This window comes from Lagenorhynchus albirostris, chromosome 7 (genome assembly GCF_949774975.1).
Source record: "Lagenorhynchus albirostris chromosome 7, mLagAlb1.1, whole genome shotgun sequence".
Lineage (NCBI taxonomy): Eukaryota > Metazoa > Chordata > Mammalia > Artiodactyla > Delphinidae > Lagenorhynchus > Lagenorhynchus albirostris.
In genome coordinates this window covers 3,812,109-3,826,346 of record NC_083101.1, presented here as the reverse complement: position 1 = coordinate 3,826,346, position 14,238 = coordinate 3,812,109, and the positions used below count along the sequence as shown (strand labels likewise).

Genomic DNA, 14,238 nt, shown 5'->3' with positions numbered 1-14,238 from the left:
GGAACCCCGGGCAGCGCTGGCAGAGCTCAGAAGGAAACACCAGGCTTGCATACCACCGGGCACTGAGTCTGAGGCCTCAGGTAACAGTGATTGTAAAGGGGAAGCAGGAAGGACAGAGGCAAGTCAGGGCCCTCCACCAGGATACACCCGTATCCTGGTGTGTACACACACACACACACGACTTATACACATGTGCGTGTAGACACACACGCACATGTGTATATGTTGTGTGTATATACAGAGAGAATTGATTTTAACATGTGGGCTCATGTGAGCAAGGGGGCTGGCATGTCCAAAGCCTGCAGGACTGGACACTCCAGCGGGCTTCTAGATGCTGTGTCTTCTTTTTTTTTTTTTTCCCCCTGTAGAGTATTTAATTTAATTAAATTAATTAATTAATTTGTTTATTTATTTTTAACATCTTTATTGGAGTATAATTGCTTTACAATGGTGTGTTAGTTTCTGCTGTATAACAAAGTGAATCAGCTATACATATACATATATCCCCATATCTCCTCCCTCTTGTCTCCCTCCCACCCTCTCTATCCCACCCCTCTAGGTGGTCACAAAGCACCGAGCTGATCTCCCTGTGCTATGTGGCTGCTTCCCACTAGCTATCTGTTTTACATTTGACAGTGTATATATGTCCATGCCACTCTCTCACTTTGTCCCAGCTTACCGTTCCCTCTCCCCGTGTCCTCAAGTCCATTCTCTACGTCTGCGTCTTTATTCCTGTTCTGTCCCTAGGTTCTTTAAAACCATTTTTTTTTTTTTTTTAGATTCCATATATACGTGTTAGTGTACGGTATTTGTTTTTCTCTTTCTGACTTACTTCACTCTGTATGACAGTCTCTAGGTCCATCCACCTCACTACAAATAGTTCAATTTCGTTTCTTTTTATGGCTGAGTAATATTCTATTGTATATATGTGCCACATCTTCTTTATCCATTCATCTGATGATGGACACTTAGGTTGCTTCCATGTCCTGGCTATTGTAAATAGATCTGCAATGAACATTGTGGTACATGACCCTTTTTGATTTATGGTTTTCTCAGGGTATATGCCCAGTAATGGGATTGCTGGGTCATGTGGTAGTTCTATTTTTATTTTTTTAAGGAACCTCCATACTGTTCTCCATAGTGGCTGCATCAATTTACATTCCCACCAACAGTGCAAGAGGGTTCCCTTTTCTCCACACCCTCTCCAGCATTTATTGTTTGTAGATTTTTTGATGATGGCCATTCTGACTGGTGTGAGGTGACACCTCATTGTAGTTTTGATTTGTATTTCTCTAATGATTAGTGATGTTGAGCATCCTTTCATGTGTTTGTTGGCAATCTGTATATCTTCTTTGGAGAAACGTCTATTTAGGTCTTCTGCCCATTTTTGGATTGGGTTGTTTGTTTTTTTGATATTGAGCTGCATGAGCTGCCTGTATATTTTGGAGATTAATCCTTTGTCTGTTGCTTCATTTGCAAATATTTTCTCCCATTCTGAGGGTTGTCTTTTCGTCTTGTTTATGGTTTCCTTTGCTGTGCAAAAGCTTTTAAGTTTCATTAGGTCCCATTTGTTTATTTTTGTTTTTATTTCCATTACTATAGGAGGTGGGTCAAAAAGGATCTTGCTGTGATGTATGTCATAGAGTATTCTGCCTATGTTTTCCTCTAAGAGTTTGATGGTGTCTGACCTTACATTTAGGTCTTTAATCCATTTTGAGTCTATTTTTGTGTATGGTGTAAGGGAGTGTTCTAATTTCATTCTTTTACATGTAGCTGTCCAGTTTTCCCAGTACCATTTATTGAAGAGGCTGTCTTTTCTCCGTTGTATATTTTTGCCTCCTTTATCAAAGATAAGGTGGCCATATGTGTGTGGGTTTATCTCTGGGCTTTCTATCCTGTTCCATTGATCTATATTTCTGTTTTTGTGCCAGTACCATACTGTCTTGATGACGGTAGCTTTGTAGTATAGTCTGAAGTCCAGGAGCCTGATTCCTCCAGCTCCGTTTTTCTTTCTCAAGATTGCTTTGGCTATTCAGGGTCTTTTGTGTTTCCGTACAAATTGTGAAATTTTTTATTCTAGTTCTGTGAAAAAAGGCATTGGTAGTTTGATAGGTATTGCATTGAATTTGTAGGTTGCTTTGGGTAGTATAGTCATTTTCACAATGTTGATTCTTCCGATCTAAGAACATGGTATATCTCTCCATCTGTTTGTATCATCTTTAATTTCTTTCATCAGTATCTTATAGTTTTCTGCATACAGGTCTTTTTGTCTCCTTAGGTAGGTTTATTCCTAAGTATTTTATTCTTTTTGTTGCAACGGTAAATGGGAATGTGTCCTTAATTTCTCTTTCAGATTTTTCATCATTAGTGTATAGGAATGCAAGAGATTTCTGTGCATTAATTTTATATCCTGGTACTTTACCAAGTTCATTGATTAGCTCTAATAGTTTTCTGGTAGCATCTTTGGGATTCTCTATGTATAGTGTCATGTCATCTGCAAACAGTGACAGTTTTACTTCTTCTTTTCCGATTTGGATTCCTTTTATTTCCTTTTCTTCTCTGATTGCTGTGGCTAAAACTTCCAAAACTATGTTGAATAATAGTGGTGAGAGTGGGCAACCTTGTCTTGTTCCTGTCTTAGTTCCTGATCCTGAAATGGTTTCAGGTTTTCATCATTGAGAACAATGTTGATTGTGGTTTTGTCAAATATGGCCTTTATTATATTGAGGTAAGTTCCCTCTATGCCTACTTTCTGGAGAGTTTTTATCATAAATGGGTGTTGAATTTTGTCGAAAGCTTTTTCTGCATCTATTGAGATGATCATATGGTTTTTCTCCTTCAGTTTGTTAATATGGTGTATCACATTGAGTTGTGTATATTGAAGAATCCTTGAATTCCTGGGATAAGCCCCACTTGATCATGGTATATGACCCTTTTAATGTGCTGTTGTATTCTGTTTGCTAGTATTTTGTTGAGGATTTTTGCATTTATGTTCATCAGTGATATCGGTCTGTAGTTTTCTTTTTTTGTGACATCTTTGTCTGGTTTTGGGTGATGGTGGCCTCGTAGAATGAGTTTGAGAGTGTTCCTCTCTCTGCTATATTTGGAAGAGTTTGAGAAGGATAGGTGTTAGCTCTCCTCTAAATGTTTGATAGTTCACCTGTGAATCCATCTGGTCCTGGACTTTTGTTTGTTGGAAGATTTTTAATCACAGTTTCAATTTCAGTGCTTGTGATTGGTCTGTTTATATTTTCTATTTCTTTCTGGTTCAGTCTCGGGAGGTTGTGCTTTTCTAAGAATTTGTCCATTTCTTCCAGGTTGTCCATTTTATTGGCATATAGTTGCTTGTAGTAATCTCTCATGATCCTTTGTATTTCTGCAGTGTCAGTTGTTACTTCTCCTTTTTCATTTCCATTTCTATTGATTTGAGTCTTCTCCCTTTTTTTCATGATGAATCTGGCTAGTGGTTTATCAATTTTGTTTATCTTCTCAAAGAACCAGCTTTTAGTTTTATTGATCTTAGCTATTTTTCCTTCATTTCTTTTTCATTTATTTCTGATCTGATCTTTATGATTTCTTTCCTTCTGCTAACTTTGGGGTTTTTTTGTTTTTCTTTCTCTAATTGCTTTAGGTGTAAGGTTAGGTTGTTTATTTGAGAGGTTTCTTGTTGCTTGAGGTAGGATTGTATTGCTATAAACTTCCTTCTTAGACCTGCTTTTGCTGCATCCTATAGGTTTTAGGTCATCGTGTTTTTATTGTCATTTGTTTCTAGGTATTTTTTGATTTCCTCTTTGATTTCTTCAGTGATCTCTTGGTTATGTAGTAGTGTATTGTTTAGCCTCCATGTGTTTGTATTTTTTACAGATTTTTTCCTGTAATTGATATATAGTCTCATAGCGTTGTGGTCAGAAAAGATACTTGATACGATTTCAATTTTCTTAAATTTACCAAGGCTTGATTTGTGACCCAAGACATGATCTATCCTGGAGAATGTTCCATGAGCACTAGAGAAGAAGGTGTATTTTGTTGTTTTTGGATGGAATGTCCTATAAATATCAATTAAGTCCATCATGTTTAATGTATCATTTAAAGCTTGTGTTTCCTTATTTATTTTCATTTTGGATGATCTGTCCATTGGTGAAAGTGGGGTGTTAAAGTCCCCTACTATGATTGTGTTACTGTCGATTTTTCCTTTTATGGCTGTTAACATTTGCCTTAAGTATTGAGGTGCTCCTATGTTGGGTGCATAAATATTTACAATTGTTATATCTTCTTCTTGGATTGATCCCTTGATCATTATGTAGTGTCCTTCTTTGTCTCTTATAATAGTCTTTGTTTAAAGTCTATTTTGTCTGATATGAGAATTGCTACTGTAGCTTTCTTTTGATTTCCATTTGCATGGAACATCTTTTTCCATCACCTCACTTTCAGTCTGTATGTGTCCCTAGGTCTGAAGTGGGTCTCTTGTAGACAGCATATATACGGGCCTTGTTTTCGTATCCACTCAGCCAGTCTATGTCTTTTGCTTGGAGCATTTAATCCATTTACATTTAAGGTAGTTATTGATATGTATGTTCCTATTACCATTTTCTTAATTGTTTTGGGTTTGTTATTGTAGGTCTTTTCCTTCTCCTGTGTTTGCTGCCTAGAGATGTTCCTTTAGGATTTGTTGTAAAGCTCCTTTGGTGGTGCTGAATTCTCTTAGCTTTTGCTCGTCTGTAAAGGTTTTAATTTCTCCATCAGATCTGAATGAGATCCTTGCTGGGCAGAGTAATCTTGGTTGTAGGTTTTTCTCTTTCATCACTTTAAATATGTCCTGTCACTCCCTTCTGGCTTGCAGAGTTTCTGCTGAAAGATCAGCTGTTAACCTTATGGGGATTCCCTTGTATGTTTTTTGTTGCTTTTAATATTTTTTCTTTGCATATAATTTTTGGTAGTTTGATTAATATATGTCTTGGCATGTTTCTCCTTGAATTTATCCTGTATGGGACTCTCTGTGCTTGCGGGACTTGATTGACCATTTCCTTTCCCATATTCGGGAAGTTTTCAACTATAATCTCTTCAAATATTTTCTCAGTCGCTTTCTTTTTCTCTTCTTCTTCTGGGACCCCTATAATTCGAATGTTGGTGCGTTTAATGTTGTCCCAGAGGTCTCTGAGACTGTCCTCAATTCTTTTCATTCTTTTTCCTTTATTCTGCTCTGCAGTAGTTATTTCCACTATTTTATCTTCCAGGTCACTTATCCATTCTTCTGCCTCAGTTCTGCTATTAATTCCTTCTACAGAATTTTTCATTACATTTATTGTGTTGTTCATCATTGTTTGTTTGCTCTTTAGTTCTTCTAGGTCCTTGTTAAACATTTCTTGTATTTTCTCCATTCTATTTCCAAGATCTTAGATCATCTTTACTATCATTATTCTGAATTCTTTTTCAGGTAGACTGCCTATTTCCTCTTCATTTGTTTGGTCTGGTGGGTTTTTATCTTGCTCCTTCAACTGCTGTGTATTTGTCTGTCTTCTCATTTTGCTTAACTTACTGTGTTTAGGGTCTCCTTTTTGCAGGCTGCAGGTTCGTAGTTCCCGTTGTTTTTTATGTCTGCCCCCAGTGGGTAAGGTTGGTTCAGGGGTTTGTGTAGGCTTCCTGGTAGAGGGGACTGGTGCCTGTGTTCTGGTGGATGAGTCTGGATCTTGTCTTTCTGGTGGGCAGGACTGCGTCCAGTCATGTGTTTTGGGGTGTCCGTGAACTTGTTATGATTTTAGGCAGCCTCTCTGCTAATGGGTGGGGTTGTGTTCCTGTCTTGCTAGTTGTTTGGCATAGGGTGTCCAGCAGTGTAGCTTGCTGGTCGTTGAGTGGAGCTGGGCCTTAGCGTTGAGAGGGAGATCTCTGGGAGAGCTTTTGCCATTTGATATTACGTGGAGCCGGGAGGTCTCTGGTGGACCAATGTCCTGAACTCAGCTCTCCTACCTCAGAGGCTCAGGCCTGACACCTGGCTGGAGCACCAAGACTCTATCAGCCACCCGGCTCAGAAGAAAAGGGAGAAAAAAGGAGAAAGAAAGAAAGAAAGAAAAATAAATAAAATAAAGTTATTAGAATAAAAAATTTAAAAATTATTAAAAATAAAAAAGTAATAAAAAAAAGAGAGAGCAACCAAACCAAAAATCAAATCCACCTATGATAACAAGCACTAAAAACTATACTAAACAAACAAACAAACAAACAAAAAATGGACAGACAGAACCCTAGGACAAATGGTAAAGGCAAAGCTATACAGACAATCACACAAAGTAGCATACACATACACACTCACAAAAGGAGAAAAAGGAAAAAAAGTATATATATTTTTAAAAAAGGAAGAGAGCAACCAAATCAATAAACAAATGTACCAATGATAATAAGCTCTAAATACTAAACTAAGGTAAACATAAAACCAGAAACAAATTAGATGCAGAAAGCAAACCCCAAGTCTACAGTTGCTCCCGAAGTCCACCGCCTCAATTTTGGGGTGATTCATTGTCTATTCAGGTATTCCACAGATGCAGGTACATCAGTTTGTCTGTGGAGATTTAATCCGCTGCTCCTGCAGTTGCATGGAGAGATTTCCCTTTCTCTTCTTTGTTCGCACAGCCCTGGGGTTCAGCTTTGGATATGGCCCCGCCTCTGTGTGTAGGTCGCCTGAGGGCATCTGTTCTTCGCTCAGACAGGACGGGGTTAAAGGAGCCGCTGATTCAGGGGCTCTTGCTCACTCAGGCTGGGGTGAGGGAGGGGAACGGAATGCGGGGCGAGCCTGCGGTGGCAGAGGCCAGCATGACGTTGCACCAGCCTGAGGTGCGCTGTGTGCCCTCTCGGGGAAGTTGTCCCTGGATCACGGGACCCTGGCAGTGGCGGGCTGCACAGGCTCCCGGGAGGGGGGTGTGGATAGTGACCTGTGCTCGCACACAGGCTTCTTGGTGGCGGCAGCAGCAGCCTTAGCGTTTCATGCCCGTCTCCGGGCTCCGCGCTGATAGCCACAGCTCGCGCCCGTCACTGGATCTCGTTTAGGAGGTGCTCTGAATCCCTTCTCCTTGCGCACCCCAAAACAGTGGTCTCTTGCCTCTTCGGCAGCTCCAGACTTTTCCCCGGACTCCCTCCCGGCTAGCTGTGGCCCACTAGCCCCCTTCAGGCTGTGTTCACGCAGCCAACCCCAGTCCTCTCCCTGGGGTCTGACCTCCGAAGCCCGAGCCTCAGCTCCCAGCCCCGCCTGCCCCAGCGGGTGAGCAGACAAGCCTCTCTGGGCTGGTGAGTGCTGGTCGGCACCGATCCTCTGTGCGGGAGTCTCTCCGCTCTGCCCTCTGTTGCTGTGCTCTCCTCCGTGGCTCCGATGCTTCCCCACCACCACCCCCATCTCCTCCAGTGAAGGGGCTTCCCAGTGTGTGGAAACCTTTCCTCCTTCACAGCTGCCTCCCAGAGGGGCAGGCCCCGTCCCTATTCTTTTGTCTCTGTTTTTTCTTTTGCTCTACCCAGGTACGTGGGGAGTTTCTTGCCTTTTGGGAGGTCTGAGGTCTTCTGCCAGCGTTCAGTAGGTGTTCTGTAGGAGTTGTTCCACGTGTAGACGTAGTTTTGATGTATTTGTGGGGCGGAAGGTGATCTCCATGTCTTACTCCTCTGCCATCTTGAAGCTATCTTTAGCTGCTGTGTCTTGAGCCAGACTTTCTTTTTCAGGAAACCTCGGTTTTTTGAAGGCTTGTAAGGCCTTCATGTGATGAGACCCACCCTTTGAGTAATCTTTACTTAAAGGCAAGTCAGCCACACCTATAAGTAGCTTCACAACACGTGTGGACTAAATCACCAGTTTGATCGGATGACTGCACACTATGGCCTGGGCAGGTTGACACGTGAGACCAACCGTCACGGCCCGCCTTCTTTTGACTCGGTACCCACAGCTCTGCTGTAGCCATGTTGAGTCTCTAAGTGAAGACAGTAAGAGAGTCGTTCTCCCTCCTGATGAGACACGTGGGCACTGTCCCCAGGGCATGCAGAGTGCTGGGGTGATGCTTACTTTTCTCCTTGACGACCTGTAACTTAAACCCTGTGATGTGAGGGTAACAGTTATTTGTGTATCTTATGGTCTATGTTATGCTGTACGGTAAGAAGATAAAGGAAGGGAAGAAAAGAAATGTATTTGATGCGTGCACAAGTGTGTGCGCGCAGTCTACAGTCACGAGGTTGGTGAACTTTTTGTCCTCTTGCAGCACCAGTGCCAACTCGACTGCCAACTCGCAAGCTGGCACCACTGTCAGTGCCACATCTTGTACCAGTGCTAGTGCCACCTCTGGTGTTAAAGGCGTTTCTGGTACCAGCCCGACAGCTAGAGGTAGCACCGGCTCCAGAGCCAGAGCCAGCTCCAATCACCAGCTCCTGCAGCGTTCCAGAGCTGGAGCTGGCTCCAGGGCCACCTCCAGATTTAGAGCCAGTGCCAGGTGCAGAATGAGAGCCGGCTCTATCACTAGATCTAGAGTCAAGTCCAGTGAGAGAACTAGTTCCATCATCGGCTCATGGAAAAGCCCTCAAACTCCAGTGAGCTCCGCAACTGGCTCCAGCACCAGCTCCAGGGCTGGAACCAGCTTTGGCACCGGCTGTCTCACCAGCTGCAGGGATGGAAGCAGCTCTGTCATCAACCAATTTGCCAGCTCCAGCAGCAGCTCTAGACTTTGGATCAGACCCAACACAAAGCCCAGAGTGACAGATAACAACAGGAAGTGAACTCGAGTCTACCCCAGCACCACCTCTGGCAACACAGCTAGAGCTACAGGCAGCTCTAGAGGTAGAGCTCTCTCTAGAGCTAGTGTCAGCACCAGAGCTAGCTCGAGCATTAGCTCCCGAGCTAGAGAGAGCTCCACTGCCCGTTCCAGGGCGAGAGCCAGCTCCAAGCACCAGCTCAAGAGCGCGAGTGATATCTGGAGCCAGCTCCAGCCAAAGCTCCAGACTCGGTGTCAGTTCCAGCACCCGCTTCAGCACTGATCCATTGCCAGAGCCAGTTCTATTACCACTAACAGTTCTGGCTCTCCAGAACTAGAGCCAGAGCTGGCTGCAGAGCCAGAGTCAGCTCCAGCACCAGAGCTCGAGCCAGCGCCATGGCGACAGTCAACTCAGGCTCCAACACTGGCATCAACTCCTGAGATAGAGGCAGCTCCAGCCTCAGCTCCATTGCTGCTCCTGGGCGGGGCTGCTGTTATCCCACGAGCTGGAGCTGGCTTGAACACCAGCTGTCATGTCAGCTCTACCTCTGGAAGATAGAGACAGCTCTATCACTGACTCCCATGCCAGCCCCAGTGATAGAGCGAGAACCAGCTCAAAGCCAGCTTAGAGCCAGTGCTAGGTGCCAAGGAAGAGGTCGCTCCAGCGTCAGCTCTAGCATCAGCCCCGGAGTTACAGCCATCCCTGGCACCAGCTCCAGAGAGAGAGTCAGCACCAAGTTCAGACCTAGAGCCTGCTCCAGCCACAGTTCCAGGACCAGCTCCAGAGCCAGAGCCCCCGTGAGAGTCAGCTCCTGCGGCAGCTCCAGAGCAAGAGCTGGCTTGGGCGCCCGTAGCAGACTTAGAGCCAGTGCCAGCTCAGGAGGAAGAGCCGCAGCTGCAGCACCAACGTCAGAGCTAGATCGTGCTCTGGTACCAGCACGATGCCATGTCAGAGGCAGAGGCAGCTCTGTCAGCAGCTCCTAGGCCAGACTCTGTGCCTGCTCTGGCGCCAGAATCTGCCCTGACACCAGTTGCAGAGGTGGAACCAGTCCAGAGCTACAGCCAGCTCCACCGCCAGTTTTAGCGCCAGCCACAGAGCTCGAGCCGGGACCGGCTGTACAGCGAGAGGCACCAGAAGCAGAGCCAGCGCCAGACCGGAGCTGGAGTCAGCCGCAAAGTCAGCGAGAGCTCCAGCACCAGGGACAGCTCCCGCGTCCTCTCCACAGCAAAATCCACGGCGGCTTCCGGCACCTGCTGTAACCTTAGCTCCGGAGGTACAGCGGCTCCAGGACCTGACCCACAGCTCAAGCCAAACCAGTACCCACCCAGGAGTCAGCTTCAGTGGCCGCGCCAGAGCCAGAGCCGGAGCCAGCGACCGCAATAGCTGTAGCACCGGCTCCGGCCAGTGTGAGAGACAGCTCGAGAGCGCTGTCCAACGGCAGAACCAGGTCTAGACCGTCTCTGGAGGTAGATCCGCCTCCAGCGCCTTCCCCAGAGCTAGAGCCAAGTCCAGCATCAGCTCTTGCATAAGCTCCAGTGCCAGTCCTAGGAGCAGAGCCACCTTTGAACTAGAGCCAGCTGTGTACCCGCTCTAGGACTGGGCGGGGCTGGGGGCGGGGCTGAGGGCGGGACAGTCCCTTCTGGGCAGGTCACTCCCAGGGCCTCCTCCTCCTCCCTCCCTGAGGTCCCGGCCGTCGGGTCCTCTGAGGCCCCGCTTTCCCAAGCGAGGCTCAAAGTGGGCAGAGACCGCTCTGTTGGAAACTGGCCAATACCTTAAAAACTGTATATGTTTTGACCCAGAAAATCCACCTCATGGATTCTGCCCTGAATAGAGATTTATGGACACAGATGTTCCCTTCAGCATGATTCTGAGAGTGAAAAATGGCAAATGGCCCATGTCCCATAGCAGGGGCTTTTCGGAAATTCTGATTCGGGGCCCCAGAAAATGCGGAGGAGGAAGACGATGGACTGATCAGCACCCGCCCGGGGGAACCAGGTTCCAGAAGGGCACACGTGCCCAGAGTCCTCCCCACCTGACACCCACGACTGCACACGCACACACGTGCACATGGGCACACACACCATGCGAGAATTCCTGCGGGTAAACTCCTGGGATTAGCTCTGCAGGTAAAGGGTTGCACCCATGGAGCTCTGGGGTCCTGCGCACTGTTCTCCCAGACGGGAGTGTCCTTCCACGCTTCCCTCTAGAGGACCGGCTGGGCCTCTGCTTCCTCACACTGTCCCCAGGGCTGGTCGCCACCAGACTAGAAACCTGTCGGTGTGGTGTTGACAGCGCCGTCTCCACGGCGCTTACATCTGCGTGTCCTCACTGGGAGGTCAAGCGTCTCTGACCTGTACCGACCACGTGTGCGGCCTCTTGTTGGAGCTGCACATGTGTGTTCTCTGTCCCTTTTTAAAACATTGACTTTCAAGATCTGGGGGACCACAGGGGCGTCAAACCTTTCTCTGGCCCTGGGGTGTGAGGAGTGCTGATCCAGTTTATGGTTTGTCTCCCCAGCTTTCTACATGTTTCTTGTTTCTGTTTGGCCATGGGAAGAGCCAGGCGTTTCCCTTCTGTCTTCTGGCTCTGGGGCCATACTCAGAACAGGGGTCTCTACCCTGAGACTGCACACATATTTACAAAAAAGACTTCAATTTGTACATCCCATCTTTAATCCATCTGGCATTTCCCTTTCATATAATAAAAATGCTATTTTGAAGTAAAAAAAGAAAACAAAAATTAACTACTCCCCTCTTAAAATATGTGGCCTACACAGAAAGCCACCTTGTATAATTCCATTTATAGGAAACATCTAGAACAGGTAAAGACACAGAGACAGAAAGCAGATTACAGGTTGTCGGGGGCTGGGGGAGAGAGGAATGGGGCATGAGCGCTTTGGCTCAGGGATTCCTTCTGGGGAGTGAAACAGTCTGCCCGAGACCCTGGGGAAGGTTGCATAGAACTGTGAATATACTCGATGCTCCTGAAATGCACAATTTCAAATTTAAAAAATTAAACTTGGTTATATGAAGACGTAAAAGACACCATAAATAATGTGAAATGAAAACATAAAATTAAAAACCAAATCAGAAACAGTAACAGGGGAGGGGAAGGGAAGTTCGGGGGTGGGGGGAGCGGGTAGAAGTGGGTCAGGAGCTGACGCTGAGCGTGGCGCCAGAGCTCGTTCTCCCCGCAGGGGTAGTGGGTGCCGAGCCGGCTCTGGGTCTCCTCCGGAGCAGGTGCAGCCGCGGGCCCTGGAGGCAGAGGTGCTGATGCAACTGACTGTGATGTTGGCTCCCACTCCGGTGCCGCCGCTCAAGGTGTCCCTCCAGCCACTGATGGAAACGCCTCCAGCTCTGGATCTGGCTTTAGTTCTGTTGCTGCTTCTGCAGCTGGATCTAGGTCTTCAGATTGCACAGGGGCTGGTGCTGGAGCCAGTTCTAGATCCTGAGATGGCAGTGAAGGTGCAGGAGGAGATCCACGTGCCTGCCTCACACACGTGCCTTTGCAAGCAAAGGAAACAGCCCGCGGCCTTTTACAGAGGCTCCAGCCAGGATCTGAGACAGGACGTCTCCCCGCCAGCGGTCCCCACGTGGGCGGTCCGAGGCAGCCCCGGGGGCTCCTGCGTGCCCAGCACCGACCCCGCTCCTCACCCTCCGGCTCTGCCTTGGTGAGCTCTGTGCGCTCCAGCTGGGCCAGGAGAAGGTGGGCGCGGCGCTCCAGGTCGGAGCCGGGCATGTTGAGCTGCACGTAGGCCACCAGCTGCTTGAGGCATGGGAAGTCCGGGGGCTGACAGAAGTCCTCGGAGTACTGGTCCAGTACTGGTCCAGCCAGTACGGCGCCCAGGATGGAGGAGACGGCACTGGGGGCAGGCGGGCGGGCAGCAGAGTCAGGGGCCTGGCCTTTCCTTCCACGCGGCCCTCCCCTGGCTCCCCCATGGGGGCTGGGCTTCTGGGCCCGCCCCTGCCCCACCCGCACTGGGCTGTCAGGCGGGGGCAGGCCTGGTCGGCAGGCCTGGTAGGAAGGGGCCCTCCGTCCCTGGTGACCACCTCTCCCTTCCTCGGGGGAGCCTGACTCTCTCCTGTCTGCCCCCAGCCCCCCGGGCCCTCCCCACTGGGAAGGAAACTGCAGGAGGGCAGGGAGGGCCACGCCCGCTCTGTTCATCGCGCTGGCCTGGCCGCACACAGCAGGCGCTGCATAAACAGGGGAGGGAGGAGGGGACAAGCAGAGTGCGCCCCTGCCCGGCCTTCACGGGCCTCGCGCACCTGAACCGGAAGCTCGAGCACGGACGGCTGCCTTGGTCTGTGCGCCCGAGTGCGGGTCTCGTCCTCCCAGGGACGCCATTCTTGGTGGTGGGGACGTAGCCGGCCCCCTGACCCTGACTGCGCTCCCGTGAGCCCCAGCTGAGCACTCACACTGGGCTGCGAGGCTGATGCGTCAGCAGCTTGCCCCCCACACCTCCTGTCCTGGGCCCCGGATCTGAGGGGATGGATGCTCTCAGGGGCCGGCTCTGAGCCCCCAGCCTCCCCTCTGCTCCCTGGGGACATGGGACCCCAGCCACAGCTCTCTGACTCCTTTCCTCCTGCAGCCAGACCTCAGCCCTCCAGCGGGAATCACAAGATGTGTGGCAGCCAGGGTTCTGCCCAGCCCCTCCCATCAGACCCAAAGTCTACTCACTTTTTCAGTTGGTCCTGAGGTCCGCCGTCCTCGCTGGAATAAGGGAGGATGCACCCGTATCTAGAGGAGGCCGTGAGGGCGTCACATCTACCGTACCTGCTATGACGTCTAGTGTTACTGGCTGACCCTCCGGCTAGGATGGAAGCCCGGGAGGGCGGGGATTTTTGTCTGCACCGTTCACTGAATAAAGCCAAGTGCCTAGAAAAGTGCCTGCACACAGTAGGCGCTTCGTATGTATTTGCTGAACGAATGAGCCCAACCAGCACCTTACAGACGCCTGAGCGGGCCTGGGCCCTCAGCCGGCCCCCAGCCAGCCCTGCCCTGGCTTCTCCCAGGAAGGACCCCTGAGACAGAATCTGGAACCTCCTTTCCAAATGGGAAACCTGTTCTGCCCAGGGGCTGGAAGCAGAGAGCTTCTCCATGGGGCAGAGGAAAACCTTAATCAAAGCCGCCCCAGCCCTCAGCAGCCCTTTCCACAGGGCCGGGCGCGGGGCCGCACTGTCCATGCTTATCCGACAGTCCTGGCAGCCCGGCCTTCACGTGAGCAAACTGAGGCTCAGAGAGGTAAAGCGACATTCCCAAGACACACAGCCAGTGGGTGGGCGGGGAGCCACTGTGCCGGGGAGGGGCAGGGCGCTCACCTTTGGAACAGCAGGTCCAGGACCCGCTGGGTCGTGGTGAAGGCTCGGTAGGTGCACGGGAAGATGGTGACATAGGAGAGGTCGCTGCCCTGGAAGGCGGGCACCAGGTGCTCCACCAGCTTCTCCAGCGTGCCTGCCTTCACGGTCCGCACCTTGCAGGTCTCATACAGGTTCAGGGCTGACTCATTTTCATACACGGGCTGAT

The 14,238-nt window shown here is 49.0% G+C and overlaps 2 protein-coding genes across 2 annotated transcripts in view; one reads left to right on the top strand and one right to left on the bottom strand.

Annotated features, from left to right (window-relative positions):
• The window catches only part of LOC132523124 (uncharacterized), a 17,973-nt gene extending 6,149 nt beyond the window's left edge, over positions 1-11,824 (top strand). Inside the window, exon 5 of the mRNA XM_060153672.1 lies at positions 8,229-11,824. Within this exon, the coding sequence (XP_060009655.1) occupies positions 8,229-8,739 (511 nt within the window). The 3' untranslated portion in view covers positions 8,740-11,824. The remainder of the gene's footprint in view (positions 1-8,228) is intronic.
• LOC132523249 (ral guanine nucleotide dissociation stimulator-like) lies at positions 11,369-14,238 on the bottom strand. Its single transcript, XM_060153970.1, has 3 exons — positions 14,034-14,238; positions 13,393-13,452; positions 11,369-12,577 (listed from the first exon to the last, which is right to left on the bottom strand). Exon 3 carries the CDS (start codon positions 12,451-12,453, stop codon positions 12,031-12,033), a length of 423 nt encoding a protein of 140 aa, XP_060009953.1. The 5' UTR covers positions 12,454-12,577; positions 13,393-13,452; positions 14,034-14,238; the 3' UTR covers positions 11,369-12,030.

Excerpts from the sequence above, each read along its gene's own strand:
- LOC132523249 (XM_060153970.1), bottom strand. The coding sequence starts at position 12,453 with ATGCCCGGCTCCGACCTGGAGCGCCGCGCCCACCTTCTCCTGGCCCAG.